Source organism: Stenella coeruleoalba (assembly GCF_951394435.1).
Source record: "Stenella coeruleoalba genome assembly, chromosome: 5".
Classification (NCBI taxonomy): domain Eukaryota; kingdom Metazoa; phylum Chordata; class Mammalia; order Artiodactyla; family Delphinidae; genus Stenella; species Stenella coeruleoalba.
Window position 1 is genome coordinate 86,671,919 of NC_137150.1, and position 26,597 is coordinate 86,698,515.

Sequence of the window (26,597 nt, forward strand, 5' to 3'; positions counted from 1 at the left end):
TTTCTAAAATTCTGGCATGATTTTTACATGTACAGACTTTATATTGAGTAACCAATCTTCCTTAAGACACTCTGAGTTCTGCCCTTAATTTTGTCCTAGAACAAAGGCATAGGGTGGCAAGCAATAATCATAGATGCAGGGCTTGGACACAGAGATGTCACTGATCTTGGTCTTCTGCCCCAACTTTTCCTTCAAGGGGAATATATACTGGGTCAGCATCACCTCTTCCATCAGGATGCAAATACTGGCACCAGCTACTGTGTCCATTCTTGCCATGATCACTTAGTCCATAAATGGGACCCCCTTATGCTCTTCCTAACAAAGATGACATTTACGAGCTTTGGAAGTGTGGGGCTTGTGTACTAACTGTGAAGAACATGGAGCCCCCAGAAATTGGTATTTTAACAGAGGATCGAATTTTAAATCAGAGGACTAAATCTTTAATTTGAGGCTGACCTAATGAGGAATTAGGTGACAGAATGGGAGCAGAACAGTGTTTTAGATAAAAGGAAAATGGAAAGAGATGTGATCTGAGACATATAAGATTTTAGAATTTGAAGATAAGAATGGTGAGTTTAGAGAATCAGCATCCTGACCAACAGGGAACGGAGGGACTGAAGAGATTATGGTGCAGCCGGACACAGGGCCCAGCATCGTTGTAGGTCCTGGCATTGCTGTGTCCCTGCCATTGACCCTCAACTCCTCAACTCTAGCTTCTCCATCACCCTCTGCCTATGGAAAGTAAAAGGGGTTGTTATGAAATTATTAGGCACAACTACCAGGAACTTGAGGAGAAACAGCCAGGACCAGGGACAGGATAAGAAATGCACTTGTAAGATTTAAGAAGAATACATAAATTTTGAAGAATATGGGATGCAAGGTCAAAGAACAGAATAAAGACCTCATGTGAGATCGACAAGAGGTACTCTGAGGCCTGTGTGTGTGTGTGTGTGTGTGTGTGTGTGTGTGTGCGTACATGTGGTGACAGTGAACTTGATGATTTTGGTAATGGGATACATTGGAGGCTTAGGGACTCATGGAGACTCGTATCATTTTTCTGCTTGCCTAACTTAGACAGACAAGCTGATTTCAACGTGGCTTTAGGCTCCACTGGGCCAGATGGATGGCAGGAAAAACCAGAAAGAAAAAAGTAATTAAGCTTCAGTTTTCTCCTCCATGGCCTGATCACCTGTGTCAGGATGAAAGTGTGTCCCAGGTTGTTATTAAGCTCATACATTTTGGGTATTTAGAAGTTCAGATTTGGTATCCTCATTTCATAGATGGTTACAGTAAAATCCGCGTTACTGTTCTAGACTGAAGGAAATATGGAAGCTGAACTAGGATTAGACTCCAGCACTCTTGAATTGCAGCCAAGACCTCTTCAAGTTAATAAATAACAAAATAACAACAAAAGAATATATTAAAACATACACTAATAAATTTATTGTAAATGCAATGTACTCAGAACTTCCTTGTGACATCCAAATATATATGAGCTATACAAAATGCATGTATAAGCAAATATCCCATAGAATGTGTTCATAAATAGCAAGGGCCCTAGACACACTGCTAGTGGGTTTATTTCACTAGAAATCCATCCATTATCATTCTTTTTTTCCCTCTGAACATTTCATAAATCTATTGAAATAAACATATTGGAAGAAGAAAATCCCATTACCAATGCCTGACACGAATCTTGCCAAATGCATCATCTAATATTGGATGTCACACTGCAGTCCAATCCAATGAGTAGAAACATGTTTCAAAAACAGTTTGGGACTGAGCAATCAATATTAACTCGTTGGATCCTAATGTGCTTTTGTGAATGATTATAAATAGAGCAACTCACTGTGGGGAATTTTTTCTCTAAGCTTATGGATGAAAAATGGCAAATGGTTAACAAGATCTTCTTGCATAAATAAAAAAGTGGGTTTTCACTGCCAGGAAAAAAAATTGTTTGTTGGGTTTTAGCGTCCCTTCCTAGATTTCACAATTTCTAAGGCTATTTTTATGGTAAGAATGATAAAGAGATGTCTGAGGATAGATGAAGTTTTCAAGTGGGGAAGGACAGAAAATGTGAAGGATTACAATAGTTCATTTCATTATGAAATCTATTGAAAAGACCAAGAATATACTTGTGTAAATTAGGAAGCACTTTCAAGCAAGACCCTTTCAATTTTCTAGTTTCTGGGGCAAAAAGTACCTTGGGTGGCCTCTATGCTTCATATTGATGGGCTGCACGGGGTAAAAAGGATTTTATTCTGGGCACACATGCTATTGTAATAACAATTTAAATAAATAAAAAGCTCAAAACTTTCAATTAAACAGATCATTTCTTTTCACTGTGTGTGTGTGTGTTTTCTTCCTTGCCCAAATGTACACATACCTTTTCAATCATTCAACAAATATTCGCTGAGCACCTACTGTTGCCTGCCACTATTACAGATGTTAGAATACTACAGTGAACAACAGAAAAAGGCTTAGGTCCCTGTTCTTGTGTATCTTACATTCTAGCATAATTTCAATAGACAATCAAATAATTCAAATAAACAAAGGAAAACATCAGATGCTAATTAAAATATGGGATAATTTATGTGCAATCATAGCATAAATTTAAGTTGGAGTTCAGCTTTTTCCTATAACATTGTCCAATAAATTTTTATCCCCATTGTCACATGATCTACCTTCCCTGTAACCAAGAAGTATTAATTCATTTATTGATTCAACAATATTTGTTGAGAACCAACTCAATACCATGCACTATCTCAGGCACTGTGGATACAGGTAAACAAACAAAAAAACACTCTCATGGAAATTTCTTGTATTATAGTATCAAGAATAAAGGGTGACTACTAGTGTAGGTAGAGTTTCAGCATAGTTTATTATAAACAACTCAATTTTATGTTAACATCAATTTTATGTTTAACATAGGATAAATGTTAATCTATTAAGTATGAACTTTCATCCCCAGTCTAATACTTTTTATTATCATTTAATATCTGATTGGTAAAAAATTCCCAGCTTCTACCCTTTTCTATGTAGCTTAGTACATTTTGGCTATTGTTTTGTTTGGCTTCATAACATCCATTGAGTTATTATCTCATCCTACCCCAAACTCATACACACAGATTTTGGAATTATTAAAAATAACACTATAAATATTTACTCCCCGTCCCATCCCTTGTATGCCCATTCAAAAGCAAACGCTGCTCTGAATGTTGTCTATTACTCACTTATATATATTTTAAATTTTTATTACTTATTATGTCTAAGCCATATAGTGTTTGGTTGTACTTTCTTTTAATCCTAAAGATTATCATGGTAAGTGAAGTAAGCCAGCCAAACATCAGAGAAAGACAAACATCATATGATATAGCTTATATGTGGAATCTAAAACAATGATACTAGTGAACTTATTTACAAAACAGAAATAGACTTATAGATGTAGAAAACAAACTTATGGTTACCAAAGGGGACGAGAGGGGAGGGATAAATTAAGTGTTTGGGATTAAAATATACACACTACTATATATAAAATAGATAATCAACAAGAACCTACTGAATAGCACAGGGAACTATACTCAATATCTCATAAAAAATATGAATGTGAAAAAAGAATATATATTTATATATATCTGAATCACTTTGCTGTATACCTGAAGCTAACACAACATTATAAATCAACTTTATTTCAATAAAAATTTTTAAAATTTTAAAAAATAAAATTTACTTTAAAATATCATTCCATATATTGTCACTTGGCGTTTACTTTTTTGACTCAATACAGTGTTATTAAGATTCATTCATGCTGTCATACGTGGCTGCCGTTCACTCATTTTTCATTGCTCCATAGTATTTTATGATATGACTATATAACAGTTTATTTATCCACCCTCCTAACTATGACCATTTAGATAATTTACAGTTTTTTTGTTATTATGAGTAGTGTTTTCCCCCCAACGTTTGTGTACATATCTCCTGGACACATGTAATAACTTGTTTTCTGGGGGGTATTTATCTTGGAGTAGAAGTGTTGAATTGTCTGCTATGAAACTCTTCAGCTATAAAGCATAATGCTTAAGTGGTGGAAAGAGATGGTACCAATTATTACCCTCACCAGCAACACATAACAAATTGTATTAATCTAAATCCTATATAACACTTGGCAATTCCAGACTTAATTTTTGCAAGTTGATTATGTGTAAAATGACTTCCTGAGCTTAGTCTTCACTGGCATGTCCTGATTGTTAGAGAGGCTGAGAATCTCTACATGTTTTCTAGCTACTTGTGTTTCATCTTTTGTGATGTGCCTATTTGTTCATTTCCTACTGCTTTTTGTCTTTTTAAAACTTGGTTGGTAGGCATTCTTTATATATTCTTGATATAAAGTTTTGAACCTTTGCTAACTATATATTCTTGATCCTTTTTCAAGTATGTGTGGCAAATATCTTCTCCCAGATTATAGTTTGCCTTGTTTTAAACTGTCTTTAAGGAGTCTTTTGATGAAAAAAATGTTCTTAATATTATTGTATTCTAATTTTTCAATTGTTTTTATGGCCTTGTGTCTCTTTTTTAGCCCTTTCTTACCCCAAAGCCAGGAAGAAGTTCACCCTAATTTTATTACATGTTTTAATATTTAGCTTTTTGACACAAATATCCTAAACTACATGGAGTTTATTTTTGTGTACTGTGCATGGTGGGAGTGCATTTTAACATGTTTTTCTTATAAAAAATCAATGTTCCTGGGTCCACTTGCTGAACAGTCTCTTCTTTTTACGGTACTCTGCATGCCAGCTTTGACATACATCTAGGTTACACTGCCTTATGGATCTCTTTGTGTGCTCTCTCTTCTGATACTGCCTTTTCATTCCTGTATTTGGGTACTGAGTTCATGAGTGTCTATTACATTATCAACGTATGAGCTGAGAGAATTGTGTTACATTAAATTATAGAGCGTCATGCCCAGACTAAGAATGAAACCGTGTCATGAATTAAAGATTGTGATTAATCGAAATCTGTGAACCTGACATCCATAAAAGAGATAAAATAAATAAATTATGCTCAAAGAGCGATATTACACAGGTTCCTTTTCTCTCTTTGATTTACTTCCTAAGGACAAGTTCCTTAGGAACAGTGAGATGACTGACTGAGCCAGTGGGTATAAAAGACTTTTAGAGGTTTTCAATGTACAACTTAAATGCTTTTTAAAAAGGACATACACATTTACTCTGTGGCAAAGGGCCCGGGAGTTAAATTCAGAAGTCCTGCACCTGTGGCATCCAGGTTTCTCTTCGCTTTAGACACATCCTTTGCTGCTTCCCACCATGCTGATCTTTGTCTTGTACCACTAAGAGGCAGTATATTTCCTTTTCAAATCCTGTCAATACCTGCTAAAGCAGCATCAGCAGACCCTGCTGCTACTTGGTCAGATGACAAGTAACAAACCATTTCTGTGCCTCACACTGGGCTCTCTCTTTTCGTTTTTTTTTAGTGATATGCATATTCTAGCTAGTTCCCTCTTTCCCCAGATCTACTAATAGTTTGCTTTTTTATCTCTACTTTACTCAGATGTTGCCTTCCTCAGTAAGGCCTTTCAAGACCACTCTGTTTAGAAGGGCAGTGCCCCCTCACCCTTGATTCTCACTGTCTCCCTTCTCTGCTTTATTTTTTCTGTATCACTTATCACTATTTGTCTGTCTCTCTTCCACCAGATTTTGGAACTTAGGTCTGTTTTGTTTACAGATATATCCCTAGCAACTACAACAATGCTTTAAAAATTGTCAATGCCTTGTAAATATTTGTTAATATGATTATAAACAAAGCACACAGTAGCTGTTCAATATATGTGTTGGGTAAATGAATGAGGCCCAGAGTACTCCAAGGGACTCACAGTTACACTTACAGTATTTGGCGTCTTTCCCACTGGAGGTCCAGGAGTAGTTGAAGCCTCAGGTAGTCAGGTCGTAATTGCTGGTTGAAAGACAAAATTTTCAGAATTCCACTTTCTTGTAAGGCTGTAATTTAATTTTACTTTGATGTGCTGAATTTTTAAACTATATGACTTTGGGGAAATCTGAAATTGAAAATATGCTTTGCTACACAGGAACACTGGCTGGCATAATAAGCAAAAGTCTGTAGTTTATGTTTAATGCCAACTTGTCACTGATTTTCTTTCTTTTTCTGTTCTTGTCACCAACTCAGATCACTGGGAGTATTGTCAAGATTAACATTACCTTAAAAATCCCATGACAAATGAAAAATACAATATAATAACAAATCACCAACCCATATTTTTAAGATTACAGTGATTGGCATATCAATATAGAGTCACCAGATTATAACTCGCCACAGAGTAACTCAAAACAAAAATATCAACATCAAATGAAAAAAAGATAGCATTTTGCCCAAACCTCAATATTATCATAGCTGTAGTGTTGTGTTGTCTCTTTTAAGTCACATGAGGAAAGCCTTGCTATACTCACTTTGAGCACTTGGAGGGGTGACATTTGGAGTCGACGTAGTCACATCTACAAGGGCTGTTGAAGATGGAGCTGGATAACCTACTTTGAAAAAATATTCCCAAATTGTCATAGGTATTTACTTTCACATGTTTAAATATGCCACTATGCTTAACAAGGGTGGCATGTAGAGCATGGAGTGTTAAGAGTTGGAAAGAATCTTAGTGAATATATACTCTAATGGCTTCATTTTATAAATTATGAAACTGAGTTCAAAAGTTCTATGCTTGTGGTTATACACCCAATATTCACACTTTCAAAATATGTTGTTTTAGCGTCTACTGTGTGCAAGACTATTCGACATGCAATGAACAATGAAGACAAGGTCCTCACCCTCATGGAACTTATCTTGTAGTGAATCTTCACAATTGTATATAATAGTTTCACATACTAAATATGGTTTCATATTTACTTCAATTCTTAGCTTTCAAAATCATCTCCATCTTTATAAGCCATCATAATTCCCATTCTCCTCCCTCCCTTCCCCCCAAAATGAAAGACTAATTCATATTCATTTGAAAATATCTCTGGATATAAAGCAAGGTAGATTGAAGAAGAAAAATACCCTACCACAGCACACTGAAACATGTTGATATGTCTCTAGGGAAGACAAATCTTTAATAGATTTTTTATTTATATGTATTTCTTCTTTGTTCCAAAACATGTTCATGGTGGCTTACATAAATAAATAAATGCAAGTGCAAGAAGATAAAAGAAGTGGATAGAAAGAGAAAACAAGGGCAAGGAAAAATGAAGTTAGAAAAAGAATGTTGAGTTTTGTTGAAACCTGACTGGGGATATTACATAAAATGCATTTCTTGATGTAGTGTTCTCTTAGTAGATATGGACTGCACATTTGGTCAGAACTTTCTAGTAACAATGCTAAGAAATAAAAAGTATATGTTATGCCATTGTACTTCCCTGGTGACGCAGTGGTTTAGAATCTGCCTGCCAATGCAGGGGACACCGGTTCGATCCCTGGTTTGGGAAGATCCCACATGCCACGGAGCAACTAAGCCCGTGCGTCACAACTACTGAGCCTGTGCTCTAGAGCCCATGAGCCACAACTACTGAGCCCACGTGCTGCAACTACTGAAGCCTGCACTCCTAGAGCCCGTGCTCTGCAAAAAGAGAAGCCTCCGCAATGAGAAGCCCATGCACCGCAACGAAGAGTAGCCCTTGCTCGCCACAACTAGAAAAAACCTGCACACAGCAACAAAGACCCAACGCAGCCAAAAATAAAGAAAATTTTTAAAAAATCAAATATCTATAAATATATATATATAAGTGTATGTTATGCCACTGATGAACATTATAAGATAAATACAGTCAATTTTAAGAGAAACACAGCTATTCTTTTTATTATGATTAAAAAATTTTCTCCCCAGTCTTTATAAAAAAGATACTGTAAAATGTGTACAATATTCTCAACAATATCCTTACAGTATGGCAGCCAATGTGCTCATTCACCCTCAAGCTTTAGTTAGTAGTGAATAGCCTGGCAACTTCCCAGGTATCTCGATTCTGGGAAAGGGCATGCCTTAAATAGAAAACACGGGTAATCAAATCTCTGAAAGAAATATATATAAGATAAATAAATAAATGGCATTGTGGTTCATAAGAAGCTCACATAAGAGATGACCAACAACAATCGTTTTACACTGTAGCCTACCAATGAACACCAAAGACATACCACCCACCAGCTCCATGAATACAGTTAGATACGGGGAGATGTGTCATAGGCTGTCTCACGTGATGCTGTATGAGGAATGAAAATGGGCAGCCAGCAGCAGGATGGGCAGAAAAAAGTGTTTTAAAGACAGGATATGCACAGCTTCATTTATCCAACAAATACTTATCGAGTTCCCACTATGTACTGGTATTGGAGACAAAGTGCAGAGAATGAGAGTTTTTGCCCCTGCCCTTATGGAGTATACAATTTAGTGAGAATAAAGGTCAATATGGCAGATTACTGGTTGGCCACCAAACCCAGTCCTCTTCTTTCTGGTACAGAGAAACTACACTTCCTAGCCTCCTATGCAGTTAGGTGTGGTGGCCATGTACCAAGTCCCAGGCAATGGACTGTGAGTGGGAGTGATGGTTGTCACTTCAAGGCTTGTCCTATAAAATATCCCACATTTGATCCTCCATGATCTTCCCTCATGTACTATCCAGGTATTATGACATAGAGTGACTTGGAAACCACAACTTAAATGTGATAGGGCTGCCACAGCATGGGTTACAGAACAGAGCACTCAGCTACTTGCTTGTCCTTTTATTGGTTCTTTCTGTTAGGATAAATAAATTTGTATTATATCAAGTATAAACAAACAAAATGAAATGTTGGAATTTGTTGTTACTGTAGTTTTTCTTTCCCTCACAAATAGTATAAAGAGAATTGCAGTAGAAGATAAGTACTATGGTAGAGAAAATGCACTGTGCTGTGGGATTCCAGAGGAGGAACACATAAACAACGAAGACATGTGAGCTCAGCGCTTTCTGGAGGAAGTGACGTATCAACTAGGCTTGAAGGGTGACAAGAATTAGCCAGACAAGTTGGAGAAAGGGGGCAAGCGAGGAGCAGAATGTTCCAAGCAGTGTGGACAGAAAAAGTGGGAGAGAACTGAAGCCCGATCAGAATGTTGAAGGCACTCTGTGAGAAGAACAGGGACGAGGATAGAGAAGTAAGAAGAAGCTACATCCTTAAGATTCCACGGAGGAATAATATCCAACCAGTCCTTAACAGATGCTCTGACCCCAGGGTAAGTGAAGGGTGGCCTGGACTATAGCGTGAAGGCTGTGGGGAAGAAGAGAAGTGGACAGGTTTCAAGTGTGGGCTCTACAGGCTTGGTAAATGGCTGAATGTAGGAAATTAGGAAGAGAGAGAAGTCAAAATAACTTCCAGTTTTCCAGCTTGGGCAGATTTTTGGATCAAGGCATCATTATCTGAGAAAATAAACAGAAAAAATAGCTTTGGAAGGGCAAGAGGCACGAAGATGAAATAAACTTTGGACAGATTGATTCTGAGTGCATATGAGACATTCAATTCCACAGGGTTGAGCATGTGAGTCTGAATCTTAGGAGTAAAATTAGGCTGCAAATGAGTATTTGTGAGACATCAGCACGTAGACAGTAATTGGAGTAACTGAGAGTGCCAAAGAAGATGGGTCCTGGCAGAAGAGAAGAGGGCCTAGCATGGAACGATGAGGACCACTTCCATGTAAGGTACTGGCAGGAGAAAAGGAGATTGAAAAGGAGGACCCCAGGGAGGCAGGAAGAAAGCCAGGGGCTATGGCTTAGAGAAGCCAAGGTGACAGAGGGTTTCCAGACGCAGGGCCAGTCAGTCCAATTCAGCAAATATTTGTGAGTGAGCGCTATGTGCCAAACGCTGGGTCAGTGCAGTCAAATGCTACCAAGAAGACAGATTCCCTTCTAGCTCTTAACTGCTAGGAAGCCATTGCATTAGACTTGCATACAAAGCCTAAGAGACAGATTTGCAAACCACTTGGAGACGGGCAAAAGCAGTGTAGCTTAGCTATTAAAAGCATGAATTCCAGAGCCAGATACCGTGAGCTGAAGCCTCGCTTAGTTCTAAGTTAAATGTATGATCTTGGTAAAGTCTATGGACCTCTCTTTCTTGTATTCCTCGTGTCTAAAATAACAGTACTTTTCTATAGGGTGACTGTGATGATTGAGAAATCATCACTTGTATGAATTCTCATGGAAGAATGCCTGGCATGAGGTAAGCACTAAAAAGTAATCTTAGAAGTTATATAACGGGTCATCTGCAGTTTAGTTCAGGTGCTGAAAACACAAGCATATCGTAGCAATAGACGAATCTCCTGATGAGTTCTACCATTGACCCACTTTCCTTGGTCTTTCTAGAAGGACTCTGATTCCAGGTAATCAATCCCTCCCTCCCCAGGCTGGCCCAAGTCAAGAATTACATTCCAAAAGGCTGCACCAGAAAAGGGCTGTCTGGGGTGAAGAGAACGGCAGCGTGCTGGGCATTAGCTCTCTGATGGCAGACTGATGCCTACTGGCAGAGTCACCTGCAGCTCTCCTCTTCCACCTCACTGAGCCCCCGTGGCTCAGATTCTCGTGCAGTCACTGTAACTTCCAGCTCACTGCCTCCTACTGCTCATCAAGACAAATGGCAGGAAAAAATGCACCAAAAGACTGGTGGCAGGATACACGAAGTAGCTGTAGGGCAAGCTCAGATTGTCTCAAACTGAGTATTGGGATAACATTCCTGGACACCCCAGAACTGCTCTTAGGGAATTGAGCCCTGGCGTTCTCCCACTGGCCCACCCTGGCCGGCAGTCGAATAGCAAGGAGGTCAGCCGCTGTTCACTCCCTGTGAGCATTTGGCTGGCTGTGCTCCACCACGCCCTCTAGAGGAAGGCCCAGGAAGTCTCTGCATCAAGAGCAGCTGTGCTTCTCCTCTGCAACTGGCTCATTACGATTTTAAGAACCTATGGATCACAGAGTGAATCTGAATTTCTTTCTCTCATCGAGATGGCTTTATCTTTGTCCCTCTTTGCAATAATTTCTTCAGTTATCTATTTTTTAAATTTTGTAAGTTTACCTCGTAACCGTACAAGACAAAGTAAAAACTGCGTAGAAGAAAGCTAGCCATAAGTAATCATTGGATACCGTGGGATACTGAGAGATATGATGTGCTCCTCCTAATTAATATAGGAAGAAAAGGTGAAAGAGGAAGTGAGGAGGGGAAGGGAAAAAGAACAAAGACTATCCACGTTTTAAACAATTCTCAGAAGGATAAAAGAAAGAATTATCCCTTTACTCTGGAACTCTGTTCCTTGTATAGGAGAAAGTGTGGCTTTCATTGTCAGTCATAGTCTCATCAGTCATAGTCTGATCTCTTATCTCCCTTCCCATGGGCAAGCATCATTCATTCTTCCTCCCTCCCCCACTCTCTTCCTCTCACTGGGAGAACTGACCTTCACAGTATTCACCAAGTGACTTAGTAAGTGAAAGCAGAAAGGAATGGTTTTACAGTGGGGATACATCATAACAAGGGTGACGATGATGATGAAGAAAAAGAACGAGGAAGCAAAAATCAGAGAACTTTGTATATATTTGTGAGCTACCACCATCACCTAGAAATCTCAGTCTAATATGCAACTGCCAGCCACCTTTGAAAATACTTTTTACTTAGAAGGAACAGACATTTTCCAATTGCCCACACTGGGTGCTAGCACTGATTAGTAACATATGATTTAATCTTGGCAGGATTCACTGGAATCCTGATGAAGTATGATAACTGGGAATTTCATTTGTATTAAAAGGACTGTTTAAATGTTCTCTTCTAGAGGTCAGAAAATAATGTGACATAAATCCTTACTTACTGCAGATTTACTGCAGGGGAAGAATTCATTCGTTTGATTCCATCTAGCGAGTGTTGTTCCTGGACCATGGGAAGAGGAACACTGCCTCGGGCATGAATGCTGCCTTGATCTTTGCCTCACTCTGTCTCTTGCCTGGTTTAGATAACAGCTCTGCACTTCCTCTCACAGGCAGGCCTGTGGAGTTTGTTGAGGGCTGAATCAGTGCCATAGCTTCTGGGAACAAAGGAATCAATGACAGCTATCACTATCTTGAGGGAGCCCAAGGTCATTTCAGTCTTATTCGTCTCCAGCTGAATTTTGTTTTGGTCTTGGCCTAAGGGTCTGTGCCAAGTTGCATAGGTTATTGAAAGAATGATCCCTTTAATCTGGAATTTTGTCCATCATGCAGAAGTCAGAGCTGAAGCCAGCCAGAGATAGCTTTACACGATGGTTCAAGGTTAAGGCCTCTTGGCATTACATGACACAACCTCTAACAATCTCAACATTGTTATCTCTTGCTACTCCCGGCCTACATTCTTTCACTTATTCACCAAGCATTTGGGAGCCTCTATCTTCCAGGCCTTGTACTTGGCACTGGGGATACAATGATTAGCTTCCCTGGAGTTTAAGTTCATGGAGGATATGGACATTAACCAGAGAATCACATAAACCAATCCAAACATGAGAACATTTGAAGGAGAGAAGGCCTAGTCAGAGTCCCAGGAAGGCTGCCCTGAGGAATGTAGAGGGAGAATGGAGGCAGGGGAGGGGCTGTGGGGGCTTTAGGGTAGAGCACACAGCAAGTGCAAAGGCCCTGGGGTGGTCTACACACTGTGGTTTAGTATTAGTAATGTGTGGTACTTGTCTATTCCAGGGCTGGGCCTTTACAAGCCCTCAGAAGTGTTTGTTCTGTGTGTTGAACTGAACTGAGTGTTGTCACAGTGCACGTCCATGGCCTCAGCAGCAGCAGAACAGTGATCAACCTGTGGCACGCTGGTGGCAGTCAACGCTGCTTGTTTCTCTGAGCTGTTTTCTTTTGTTTTATTTCTGTTTCTGAAAGCAATCCCTTCCTAGAGCCTGACCTAGAGATTCTGTAACTATAAGAGGACATATGTATCTGCCAATCTCTTGACATCAAGTACAGCATTTTATAAGACTTGCTTTCATATTCCTTTCAGTCAAGTCTTTAAAAGATTTGTATTACATATTTCAGCATGCGAATAAGCCATACTTGCTTTTTGTCTTTTCTGTTTTAAGGTTATGTTTATACTCACAATATGGCAAAACCTCTTCAGCATTCAGTAGTTGGTTTTATATTATGAAATACTATGTAGGCAAGTAATATGCCAAACCCAGTGATAGACAGTTGTTTGCTTTGCTTGCTGGTTGTTTATTTCTTCTTCAGTTTGAATGTTTATTGTTATTTAACCTTGTACATGTTCAGAGGTACAAAATAATGATCCTTGGTTTCCAGGAAAGAAGAGGGGGTTTAGAGGAAAACACTGCTTAGTACAAAATGGTTTGCTATATTAATTCATAAACTGCCATGAGGTTAGACGAGATTTGAAACCTTTTGAAGCCCATTTCTATTAAAACTTAAAATGCTTTTTCACTAATGTTAAAAATTACCCCTTTATGTTACCACCAGAAATTTAATGAAGTCAGAAGACAGCTCCAATCAACTCAGAAGACAGTTCTGAGTCGGATGGGGGAAACAGAGATATGTTCTATAAGAGCTAATTCTGGTTGGCTCCTTGTGACATTAGGAAGCAAAACCCAATCTCTTAACCTGGACTCTTGTCATCTTCCCAGTGACCATCCCTCTCACTGCTGGAGAGGGAAAGGCAGGGAAATGCTAGAGGCCCCGTGTGGATTAATTTGGGGGAAATATTGAAATATTTTCCAAACAATTTAATTATTTAACATCGACTACTATGTGCCAAATAAAGAAGACAGGTGAGCAGTTGTGATGTAAATGGAGAATAAAGGGTAAAATGATAATGACAACAACAAAAAAGAAATATTGATTCGGTCATTGCTTCCTCCTTCAAGGAATTAAAAAATACAAGTAAAAGTACTGATTTATTTCAAGATTAATTTTGCTCACTGGACTCTTCTTTTGATCCCGGCCTACTTCTTAGACTGGACTGTGTGAACCTTAGCTTTAGAGTTGCTCTTTATGCATTTTTACATTTCATACTCTTAATAACCATGTGAACTAGAAAATATTACTTCTTTTTTTTTTAATATAAGAAAACAGTATTAGAGAAGTGAAATAACTTGCCCTGGGTAACAGAGCTAGTAGGTGGCAGAGATAAGAACTGAACCCAAGCCTGTCTGACACCAAAGATTATATTCAATCCACTCTGGTAGCCTTAAAGTGTAGTTAAGCTTTATGGTTTATCACAGGCTATTGAATATAGTTCATTGTACTGTATAGTAGGACCTTGTTGTCTATCCATTATACATAATAGTTTGCATCTGCTAGTCTCAAACTCCCAATCCACCCCTTCCCCACTGCCCCTCCCCATTGGCACCCACAAGTCTATTCTCTATGCCTGTGAGTCTGTTTCTGTTTTGTAGATAAGTTCATTTGCATTCAATATCCTGTGATACACCATAATGGAAAAAGAATACAAAAAAGAATGCATATTTATGTATAACTGAATCACTTTGCTGTATAGTAGAAATTAACACAACATTGTAAAACAACTATACTTCAATAAAATAAAAATTTTTTTAAATTAAAAAAAAGGGGGTTTCCCTGGTGGCACAGTGGTTGAGAGTCCGCCTGCAGATGCAGGGGACGGGGGTTTGTACCCCGGTCCGGGAAGATCCCACATGCCGCGGAGCGGCTGGGCCCGTGAGCCATGGCCGCTGAGCCTGCGCGTCCGGAGCCTGTGCTCCGCAACGGGAGAGGCCACAGCAGTGAGAGGCCCGCGTACCGAAAAAAAAAAAAAAGTATAGTTAGCCTTGTTAACAGCATGGAAGGAAACGCTAGAGAGCCCAAGGAAGATTAATTGGCGGGAAATCTTTGAGAACCAAGGTTTAGCCGTGGAAGAGCTCAGTCATGGTCCCTAACACACAACCACTCAAAACAGAAGGCCTTTATATCCTCTGCTTTTCTCCTCTCTCCTCTCTCCCATCATCACCTCTTAGTTTCCTGTCATGAGACTAGCCAGTCTTTGGGCTGTGACCAGGTGCCTTTTTCTTCAGGGAGTCTTCTTCTGCTCTTTCTAAAACCCTTCCCTTGTTAATCACTTTCTTCTTTGTACTTTAGAAAATATCCTTACCCCGCCCCCAAAGGTTTATGGAGTTATCAATACTTATTGAGAACCATGTGTTATCACTGTTCTAGGCAATGGAGAGACATCAGTAGGCAAATCAGACCAAAAAATCCTGCCCTCATGGGATTTACTTTCTTGTGAGGAAAAGCCAGACAAGTCAATTATACAAGATGTTAAAAGACACTAAGGAGAAAAATAAAACAGGGAAAGAGGACAGGAAGTGAGATAGAGGGTGTTACAGTTTAAAATGAGTTGGTCATGGAAAGCCCCACATTGAGAAGGTGACATTTGAACAAAGACTGGGAGAAGATGAGGTGTGAGCCATGTGGATTCTGGGGGGAAGAATTTCCAGGCAGAGGGAATGAGTGAAAAGGCCCTGAGGTGGGAGCACCCGGGTCATGTTAGAGGAACAGCAAAGAGGCCGATTTGGGTGAAGCCCAGTGAGCAAGGGGGAGAGTAGAGTAGTGGGAATATAATAAATTGGATATAACATGGGACCTTTCAGGCCAACTTTATATATATCTGCTTTTTCTCACTGCCCACTTTCCTCCTCCACTCATAAGATCATGGGAGTTTCATTTACAACCGAATCCATCTCAAGTAGAAGTAGATACATAATTCTAGTTTTTTTTATTAAAACACACACACACACACACACACACACACACACAAACACACACACAAACACACACACACCAAACAATTTAAACAAAGACAGACTGGTTAATTTCTCAACCACTTTATTTCCTACCTTGGGTTCCTACCATGTTCCCAAAGGGATTTAACGGAACTAATAATAAAACGTAACATTTTGACACTATGAGCCGGGTACTATACTACCTGGTGTTTTACATGCCCAGTGTCCTCTGTTGCTTTTAATAACGCATTAAGGAAGGCAGTACCCATGCTAACACTCTTCCTTTTCTTCTTTCTCTTGTCTTTCCGCATTTTCTTCAAGCATCCTCACCTTGGCCATGTTTTTAGAACTCTGTTTATTACCTGTCAATCCACCACACCATTGCCAAGAACTACAGCTTTCTGTGGACCATCTCAGTGGGTAAACCATCACCTCATCATGTTTGCTTCATTTTCAATGAATTTATTTTATTTTACTTACAAATTTTTAAAATAAAATTGTATATGTGTACACATGATGATTTGATAGACATATACATAGTGAAGTGATTACTATACTCAGCCTGTTAACATGTTGTCTCTTTTCACATGGTTACTTTTGTGTGTGTGTGTGATGAGAGCATGTGACATCTACTCTTAGCAAATTCCCAATATTCAATACAGTATTATTAACTATAGTCACCATGCTATACATTTGATCTCTAGACTTACTAATCCTACTTAATTCCAACTTTGTACACTTTGACCAGTATTTCCTCTACCTCCCCAGCCCTGGTAACTACCGTTCTACTCTTTGCTTCCATGTATTTGACTCTTTTTAGATTTCACATATAAGTGAGATCATGTAGGTCCTTTTCTGTGTCTACCTTATTTCACTTAGCATAATGTCCGCAACGTTCATCCATGTTGTTGCATATCATAGGATCTCCTTTTTTAAGGTCGAATAATATATATATATATATATATATATATATATATATATATATACATATACATACATACATATATATATACACACACACACATACATAAATATGTATTTTTTATCAATGGGAACTTAGGCTGTTTCCATATCTTGGCTACTGTGAATAGTACAGTGAATATGGGAGCACAGATATCCCTTAGAGGTGGCTTTCATTTCATTTCTGTATATACCAAAAAGTGAGGTTGCTGGATCAAATCATAGTTCTACATTTAAATTTTTGAGGAACTTCGAAAACCATTTTCCATGTTTTTCATACTGTTTTCTATTAAAGGCTACATCAATTTACACTCCCATCAACAGTGTACAAGGGTTCTCTTTTCTCCATATCCTTGCCAACACTTATCTTTAATTTTTTGGGTGATAGCCATTCTAACAGGTGTGAGGTGATATTTCACTGTGGTTTTGATTTGCATTTCCCTAATGATTACTGATGTTGAGCACCTTTACATATACCTTTTGGCCATTTGTATGTCTTCTTTGGAAAAATGTCTGTTCAGGTCTTTTGTCCACTTTTTAGCAGGTGGTTTCTTGTTTTTTGCTATTGAATTGAATAAATTCCTTATATATTTTGGATATTAACCCCTTATCAGATATATGATTTGCAAATATTTTCTCCCATAGATTGTTTTGTATTTTGTTGATTGTTTCCTTTGCTGTGCAGAAATTTTTTCTTAGTTTGATGTAGTCCACTTGTTTATTTTTGCTGTTGTTGCCTGAACTTTTGGTGTCATATCAAAAAAGTCATTGCTGAGGCCAATTGATGTCAAGGAGCTTTCTCCCTATGTTTTCTTCTAGGAGTTTTACAGTTTCGGGTCTTATATTTAAAATTTTAATCTATTTTGAGGTGATTTTTGTGTATGGTATAAGAAAAGGGTTCAATTTCATTCTTTTGCATGTGGATATCCAGTTTCCTAAGCACCATTTATTGAAGAGACTATCCTTTCTCAGTGTGCATTCTTGGTGCCTTTGTTGAAAATTAGTTGACCATATTTGCTTGGGTTTATTTCTGGGTTCTCTATTCTGTTCCGTTGGCCTACATGTCTGTTTATGCATGTACCATACTATTTTGATTACTACATCTTTGTAGTGTAGTGAGAAATCAGGAAGTGTGGTACCTCCAACTCTGTTCTTCTTTCTCAACATTGCTTTGGCTATTTGGTGTCCTTTGTGAATACGAATTTTAGGGTTGTTTTTTCTGTTTCTGTGAAAAATGCCATTGGAATTTTGATAGGGACTGACTGAATTGAATCTGTATATTGCTTTGAGTAGTGTGGACAATTTAACAATATTAATTATTCCAATCCATGAACATTGGATGTCTTTTCACATGTTTGCATGTCTTACAATTTCTTTCATCAATGTTTTATATTTTTCAGTGTACAGATATTTCACTTTCTTGCTCAGATTTATCCCTCAGTATTTTACTCTTTTTTGATGCTATTGTGAATGAGGTTGTTTTCTTAATTTCTTTTTTGTTATTGCTGGTGTCACTGAATTTCTTTTAATTTTAACGGATAATGCAGAGCAGAATTTTCAAATGGGACTCTTTGTACCTCCATTTTAGGTCAGGTCCCAAAGGCTAAGAATGATATTACAGGGCAAGTCATCCTCACTTCTAAAGTAGAATTTTAGACCACCTATGAAGGACATGTGAAGATAGAGTAGAATGGGTTCATCAGTTCTGGTCCATCATCCACCTCAAGGCTATGTAAGGGGATGAAAGCAGCCCTGGTGAGGATTTCTTTGGAGAGAGTTGGGGTGCTGTGAGTCAAGTCCCTTTTCATGGACGAGGGAAAGAAGAATATGCTCCCTTAGCTTAGTCCAAATGAAGTGTGGGTTCCAGACATCACTCAGATCTCTTGACCTGTGTGTGCTGGAGTTTGGGACAAAGGGGATTAGTGCCCTACTCAGGCTAAAGAGGCTACATTGGGAGCCTATGCTTAAGTAGCAGTGCTAAATGTGCATAGAGAAGAGAGATATGGCCATACTGGGGAAAAAGAGCACTTCCCCAAACAGGAGGCCAAGGTACATGTTTTCCCAGACAAAGCAGAATGCCACAAAAAGAAATCTCACCCAGGAAAAAATACTGAGAGGAACAAAAAAGCTCCCAAGCTGACAAAGCCCCAGAAGCTAACAGGCAGGGAGGGGAGGAATGCAGGAGACCGAAAGAGAAGCATGGCCCATCAAGGGGACAGGTCAGTCACAGATTTCTGAAATCTGCCAAAGTGCCCCATGAGGTCAAGATGGCAATTTTTATTTTCCCCAGCCTTAGGGCACCTAAGTCAGATTACAGTCAGCCTGACAAGGAAGGTCTTTCCTTACCTACCCCTCCTCTTTTTCCCCCATTATATGATCTCCAAAGAGACAGTCAAGCCAACAACTAGGACTGGAGAACAGGATGGAGCCAGGAAATCTCAAAGACATCTCCCATGTCTGTCCCTTACCCACCCCCCCACCCCCACCCCGAGACATAAAAGACACAACCTCACATCCCAGGCTTCCACAGCTGAGGTAGACCCACAGTTGGTGGGAAGGAGGGAGAGGAGTTCTGAACTGAATTAACTTTTGCAATTTTGACATTACATTGACAAGCTTTTTAAATTATTGACACAAATCTGTTCTTGTGGCTGAAAGGGACCAGATAATATTTATTATATGAAAATCACCAAAAAAGCCAAGGAAAAAAATTACCTAAAATTTCTTTCAGAGGCTAGGCAGAAATTCAACAGAGCTCATTTGGACAGGGAATGATGGGGCAAAAGAAAATTATTTTTTCTAATCTACCCAGTTCAGTTTATTTATTCAACTGAAAACAGAGGTAAAATTTATTTGTAAGTTCAGGCTGCTGCTGTCATAGTGATTGAGTTCATCAAGCTCAATTGTCTAAGACTTTGCCTATTCTTATGTAAAATTAAACTTGAAAATTTAACTTATATTCTCAAATAGTAATATTTTCACTTGGCCTTCCATTCTATTGACATAGCATTTATTGACATAACTACCCAGTCTCCTTGACAGATGTGTAATTGTACTCCATTCATTCACCTGCAGCACAAAGAGGCTTTAAACCCACAATGGCATTGACTGGAAAATTGCGCTTAAAAGAATATAGGTCAGCAAATACATCTAAACACATCCAAGTCAGCCTCATCAACCCCCAATGTCAGGATAAGGTGGGTATTGACCCTCAGGTCAACGTAAAGGAGATGTGTGGTGTGAAATCTTAATTTCTACGTACAACTGTTTTCCCATGGAAGGCAGATAGTTTGGGGAACATGTGCTCACTGAAGGACTAAAGGTAATGTGTATTGCTGGATTACTAGTCCAGAAAGGATCTGCAAGACTCCTTTGGGGGAAGATGACAGTAGGCAGGACAGAGCTCATCACACATCATGTGGTGTGTTCACAGACACTCAATAATTAGGAAATGAACTGAATAGGACGTCCAATAGCTTTTCCCCAGACATACCTCACCCAAAAGGGGGAAAACTGAATAAACACATACCAAGGTAAGTCAGTCATCAAGGAGGCTACCCTTGACTTATGGGTGACAGGAGTGGAAAAAATTGAGAAATTCTTTAACAACCTGTAAAGTCCGTCCCAGGTGAATGGTTGTGAGAAAGATGTAATGTCCAGAATTTCCTAGGATTCAAGGGAGAGCACTGGGGTTTTGTATGGATTCTGTACATAACTCTGGGCAATAAGAATTATAGTATAATGATGTTGAGAGGAAAAGGAGTAACGAATGGAGGAGGGTCTTTTTCTCCAATTTATTTCCAACTGAGGAAATGTCAGCCCCACTTCTGGAGGCAGCATTTCTCAGAAAGCACTGGTCCAGAGAAGGAAAGATTAATATAGGCATAGCTGTCATATTGACCTTTTCATAGCAGCAATACCAGCTTCACACTAGAAGGGATTTATTCAATGTCTAACGACATTTATTGAGCACCCGTCATGTACTCTCAGAGGCAGTAAGACTTGGGCTTTGCAGCTGACTGTTTAGGTTGTTTCACTTTCTGCACGACTTTGGGCAAGTTAATTAACCTCTTTGTGCTTCAGTATCTTCATCTGTAAAATGGGGATAATGACAGTACTTATACCATTGTGTTTTGGGGAGGGTTAAATGAGATAATACATTTACTAGTTTAGAATAGTGCCAGGCACATCAGAGGCACTCAAGTATTAACAAACATTGTTAACATTATTGCTCAGTACTATAATACAATCATGGCAGTTGGTAAAAATTTTTAGGTAATAACTAGAAAAAGAAAACCTGGAAAGCCCTTGTGTGATAGTTTTATAAAAATATTTTATTTATTCCTCCACATTTAGGCAGACAACCCTGCTGAGGCTTCTGTCACACACAGAACTCTCAATTTCTACATATGCCCATTCTAGTTCAGACCATTATCACTTTTAATCTATATCATCTGGTCGTCATCATTTGGTCTTCTGTTTTACTTACATTTTTTATATACTCAAAAAGCCATAGTGGATGTTTGTTGATGTTCAGACCGCAGATCGAATCCATAGCCTATTAACCTAAGCTCACCTCCACCTGGTTCCACCTCACCTAAGCAACTTGCAGCCCCCTTCCCAACAAGCACTGCCAGCACTCATCCTGCTTGTCTTCCTAGGTCCTGCATGCATTTTATTTTATGTCTTTGCTCAAGACCATTATGTGAAGATCTGTCTCTCACCTTTCTTCTATTTGAGTCTATATTTCTTTCCAGACCCCCTGTGCAACTTTCCTGATTCTACTCTCCATGACCCCAGAACTCATTTACTTTTCTTAATTTTCGGTGCCTGGATACATATGATAAAGGCAGAAATGATCAGACAGCAACAGAGGTGTCCTGACCCTTGAAGACAGGTACGGCATGACCAGAGAAGGTGTCAGAAGTTGCTATCACAAACAAATCACATAGCCTTCTCATTGCCTTGCAGAGTCTCTCTGGGACCCCCCTCTTCACTTTAGAATATCCAGATCTACAAATGATCTAATCGGCTTCCCCTGTATTTGTGTTGGACTAATCTCATCTAATTCCAGGTTGATCTCCCACCCATTTCTGACAGGCTTTCTCATAAATTAGTAGTTTCATTGCATCCCCTGTGGAACTACTTCCTTCAGTCTGTACCCTTCCTCTCTGATTCCCCCCACTCGCCAAGGATCAGGTGTGCTCACCTGGAGAGCTGGCCAATGGTTAGAATCAAACTGGATATGGTATTTCACTCAAAGCTTCCAGGAGTAGAAAGATCCAGACTGTAAGGATTATCTAAGTTTTTAGAGAGAGCTTAATATCAAAAGTAAATGCCATAAGGTCCAAGAGTTGTACACAAAAATAGGAGGCAAAGCCAAAAGGTCTGTGGCATGGTAGCCAGTGAAATGGGAGGCTAGGCAAGCGGGTCTGGCTAGATCGTAAACTCTGTGCAGCAGGGGGCCTGCCTGTCTCATTCATTACTGTATACCAGCGCCTCAAAAATTCCTCGCTCGTTGTCAGCACTTGGTGTTTGTTGAATGAAAGAAGGTCTTGGATGACTGCTACAGTCTGGGCTGGTGTTTCTGAGGCTATGCTCTCTGAGGTTTCTGAGGTTCTGCTCTCTGAGGCTACGTAGTCTAGAGGCAATTCATGGCCAGTGCGTTAGAAGGCACAGGGCTCTGCTCAGGGCAATGGAAGGTTGGAGTTACGCCAGTACCGTCTCATCCTAGATTTGTCTGGGGTCTCTATGGCTCCATGCAGGCTTGTCTCATCTCACCACTTAGCTTGTCTGTCTTTTTCTAGGACAGTGCTGCGAATGCAGCTGGCACTCAGAAAACACCAGTTAGTTCAGGTTGAATTGAGCTGGGCTTCCCTGTGTAACTCTTGAAGTTGGCTGTGAGTTATAAGGTTCCATTGTTTCCATTACTTTCTACATTTGTTTCAAGAATATCCTTTCATTGAGGAAAAAAAAGAATATGAATTGGATGTTTGCAGCAAGATCTGTAGCTTAATAACTATGACTGAATTATATAGTTCACTACATCTTAGAATTTAGAACAAAACCATAGCCTTTTGAACTTGGTTTCCATGACATGTTCCACCCCATTTCCTTTCTTAAAAGAACACAAGGGCGAATCCTACCAGCTTCTGAGGCAGCTAGTCATCATGTGATTTCACAATTACCCTCCAGATTGCCAGGATGAGATTTAGATTTTTCAGTTGTAATTCAGTGTTATTCTAAGCAAATAAGTTTCACTTAGATATAAGCAGCCATTGATTTAACATCTTTTTTTGACATATAAAAATCAGACTGAAAATTATCCCAAACATTATCTTGTTACTATCTTGACAGAGGTCCAGATTTTGTAAAGTGAGAAATATTATTATACCTGAGCCTGGAACTAAAACAGGGTTTCTCAACCTCAGCACTATTGACATTTTGGACCTGATAATTCTTTGTCCTGTCATATGTTGTAGCATCCTCAGCCTCCACTTAACAGATGCTAGGAGCACCGTCCCTTCCCCCATTTTGGCAACCAAAAATGTCCCCAGACACTGCACATGTCCCTGGGAGGGGGGCGGAGGCAAAATCACCCTGGTGAGAACCATTGATCTAAAACAGTCCTGAGGTCCAGTGTAATGGGGCCTTATTTTTAAGGAGGTCTTTTGATTCTCCAGAAATTTCCAAACTGTATCACCTTAGTATCATAGCAGATCAGGTAGCAGTTTTTCTGCTTTTAAACAAATATATTTATTTGACTGTGCTCTTTCAACCTCTCTAATACTAGTGCTATATTAGATTGTAGACTCGTTGAAGATAACAAATGTCCTTTCCTTTTTCTTGAATTTCTTCACAGAAATAAAAATGGTGTTTGAAATGATGGAACAATTTAGTATATGTCAACTAACCCCACAGAAAACTGAGCTAGAAGAAATTCATTTGTGCTTTCAATTAGCAGAATGGATACGCCATGACAGCATGATTCTTTTTTTCTCTTTTGTTCACTGTTGTATTTCTAGCACCTAGAAGAGCACCTGGTACATAGGAAGTGCTCAATAAACATTTGGTGAATGAATTGTGTCACTTCCCTTCTAAAAAAATGTTTAATGAGGTCCCTCCCATCTCTTAAGGTATAACATTTAGAATCCTTAGACTGGGTCTGAAGGCTCTCTTTATTCTGCAGTTTCCAATCTTCATCCCTGCTTCTCTGCTACACAATCCCACTCCTCTGACCCGACTTTACTTACTAAAATTTTCTCAAATCCCCATGAATATCTTCACCAATGCACAACAGCTCATTTTGTTCTCTTTGTTTAAAATGGTTTTTCAAGCTCTTAATAGTCAAATACATACAATACATACTTCAAGGGTCAGCTTATTTCATCTCTCTCTGTAACGCTTCCTGACTCCACGAACTCATAGGCACCCTTCCATACTCAAAACTTAAGACTTCTTGGTCCGTATCTCTCCCTGAGCATTTTAATTCTATAAAACACTGCACCTTTCACCTTACTATTCGGACTTATTTTCATATGTGCATGTCATCTCTCTCCAAGTACAAGGCAACCTTTTAGAAGGCAGAAACAAATTATCATCTTTTTTTGACACCATGCAGTCTATTAAATGATATCTACATAGTGAAGGAACATTATTCTCATTTATTCTTTTTCATTCATTTATTCAACTAATATTTTTGCATGCCTACTCTGTGCTAAGCGTGCGTGAGGAAGCAACATGAATATGGTCCCTGTCCTCATGAAGTGTTTAGACCATTTGGAGAAAACATGGCATCTAATGTTTTGAGAACTAGATTTATAGTCAGAAGACTTTGGTGTGAATACTACTTTGCCACTTATTAGTTATGTGGTCATTTAAGCTCTCAGCATCTCAGTGTCCCCATCTGGAAAATGGAAACAGTAATGCTTACTCTGTCTACCTCTCTTAATAGAGAATATCAAACCACATTGAATTTTAGGTGCAAACGTCTTCTAAGTGATAGGATGTGGTTGTTTTAATTTGTCCACAAATTCTTTGACACTTTTTCCTTCAAGAAGTGGAGCCCAATTCTCTGCCTCTTGGGTGTAAGCTGGACTTAGTGACTTGCTTTTAACAGATAGAATATAGCAAAAGTAATGGTGTGCAATTTTGCAGACTGGGTCATAAAAAGGGAGGGTGGTTTTTGTCTTGGTGACTCTATTCTTTGAATTACTTGGTCTGGGGGAAGACAGCTGCCATATTGTGAGGCTGAGACTTCCTGCCAACGTGTTCAAGCTTGGAAGCAGAGCCCTCACTCAGCTCCAGTCAAGCCTTCAGATGACAGGAGCTCCAACCAACAGCTTGACTACAACCTCATGGAGGAACCTGAGCCAACCACTCGGCTAAGCTGCTCCTGCCTCATGTAAAACCACGTGAGACAATATATGTGTTATAAGTAATTAACTTTTGTTTGGGTAATTTGTTATACAGCAGTGGATAGGTAATACGTAGAGTACAGTACTAAAGAGACTTAAGGTATTAATGTTGAATATGCTAATATTTGTTGAATGAAGAATATCATAATTTACTATGGTTTATTGCTGAATGATGAGTTAAAAGTGGAAGAAGAAGAAGCATAAAAAAAGAAAATTACAAAGCCTTAAGAACTAGGAAACAATCAGATGGATGTAAAACTTCTGTTGGGTGATTTGCAGGCATTTCTCATCCTGCCACATGCTTCATTTTCTGAGAAATATCAACCTGTGACAGTGACTTCAGGCTATATGCTAAAGGCTACAGGCTATATTGTTCATTCCTGCTGACTGCTTTGTCTTATTCCATTTTCAGTTCTCATTTTGAGCTAAAATTGATAGTTTAATTAAATAAGAAATAAAAAGCATACTTCTACTCTATGTAGAACATCCTTTTCTGTGTTAGAGAAAGTCACCTTGGCTCTTTGTTAAACAAAAAGGCCATAGATATGGAAATTTATGATTTGTTTGCATCACTGCCAACTTCTGAAAGTCACTGCTATCCCTTTGCCACAGTAACACTGACCCAGCCTGAACTCCATTATTAATAATGCCACTAGGAGGCTGAATTCAAGTCCACACCAGTCAACACCAGTCAGCCACTAGGAGGCTGAATTCAAGTCCACACCAGTCAACACCAGTCAGCCACTAGGAGGCTGAATTCAAGTCCACACCAGTCAACTTTGTCAAAATTAAAAGAACCAGAACAAATTTAAATTTAAAACTATCTACCCACCTCTGGCCCACAGGATCCCCATTTACAACCAATTTCTTAAACACCCTACTGAGAACATAGTTGTGGAGGAGGACTGTCAATTTATTAACTTATTTAATAATAAATACAGAACTTAAATTTCTCATTGAAGATTTATTGACCCTGATTTTGCCAGGTCTTCAAGTGAAGGACTTTGGAAACTGTGCTAATTCATTTAATCCATGAGAATAGTACTTAACATATTTACCTGAAATGCCATAGGCAAGAACAGGGCATGAATCATACAAATTTTCTGAAAATTTTTCCTTTATCAACCTACTTAGTTAAAGGATTAATAGCTCATGGGAAGTAAAACAGTATGAAAACTTCCTTACCTGTAGCAGATATGCTGTTGGCTGGAGAAGGCTGGATGCCACGGGTAGATCCTGTAGCATCAAGCAGAGAATCTGTTGGAGGGTTCACTGAGCCTGGAGGGATTAAATAGACATGGGTAATGAACAAAATATTGTGATAGGAAGATAAAGTAGTAACTTAGTTCCCCCCAAACCTTTACTTATTCATCTAACAAATTATTATTGATTAAAAACCATCATTACTGCCCTGCTATGGGCAAGGC

The 26,597-nt window shown here is 39.0% G+C and overlaps 1 protein-coding gene across 1 annotated transcript in view; it reads right to left on the reverse strand.

Moving 5' to 3' along the window:
* CD96 (CD96 molecule) overlaps nt 1-26,597 on the reverse strand; it is a gene marked incomplete at both ends in the record, with an annotated part of 85,546 nt that overhangs the window by 10,555 nt on the left and 48,394 nt on the right. The window contains 4 exon segments of the mRNA XM_079921963.1: nt 5,891-5,948; nt 5,952-5,970; nt 6,479-6,560; nt 26,356-26,448. Coding sequence (XP_079778089.1) covers nt 5,891-5,948; nt 5,952-5,970; nt 6,479-6,560; nt 26,356-26,448 — 252 coding nt within the window.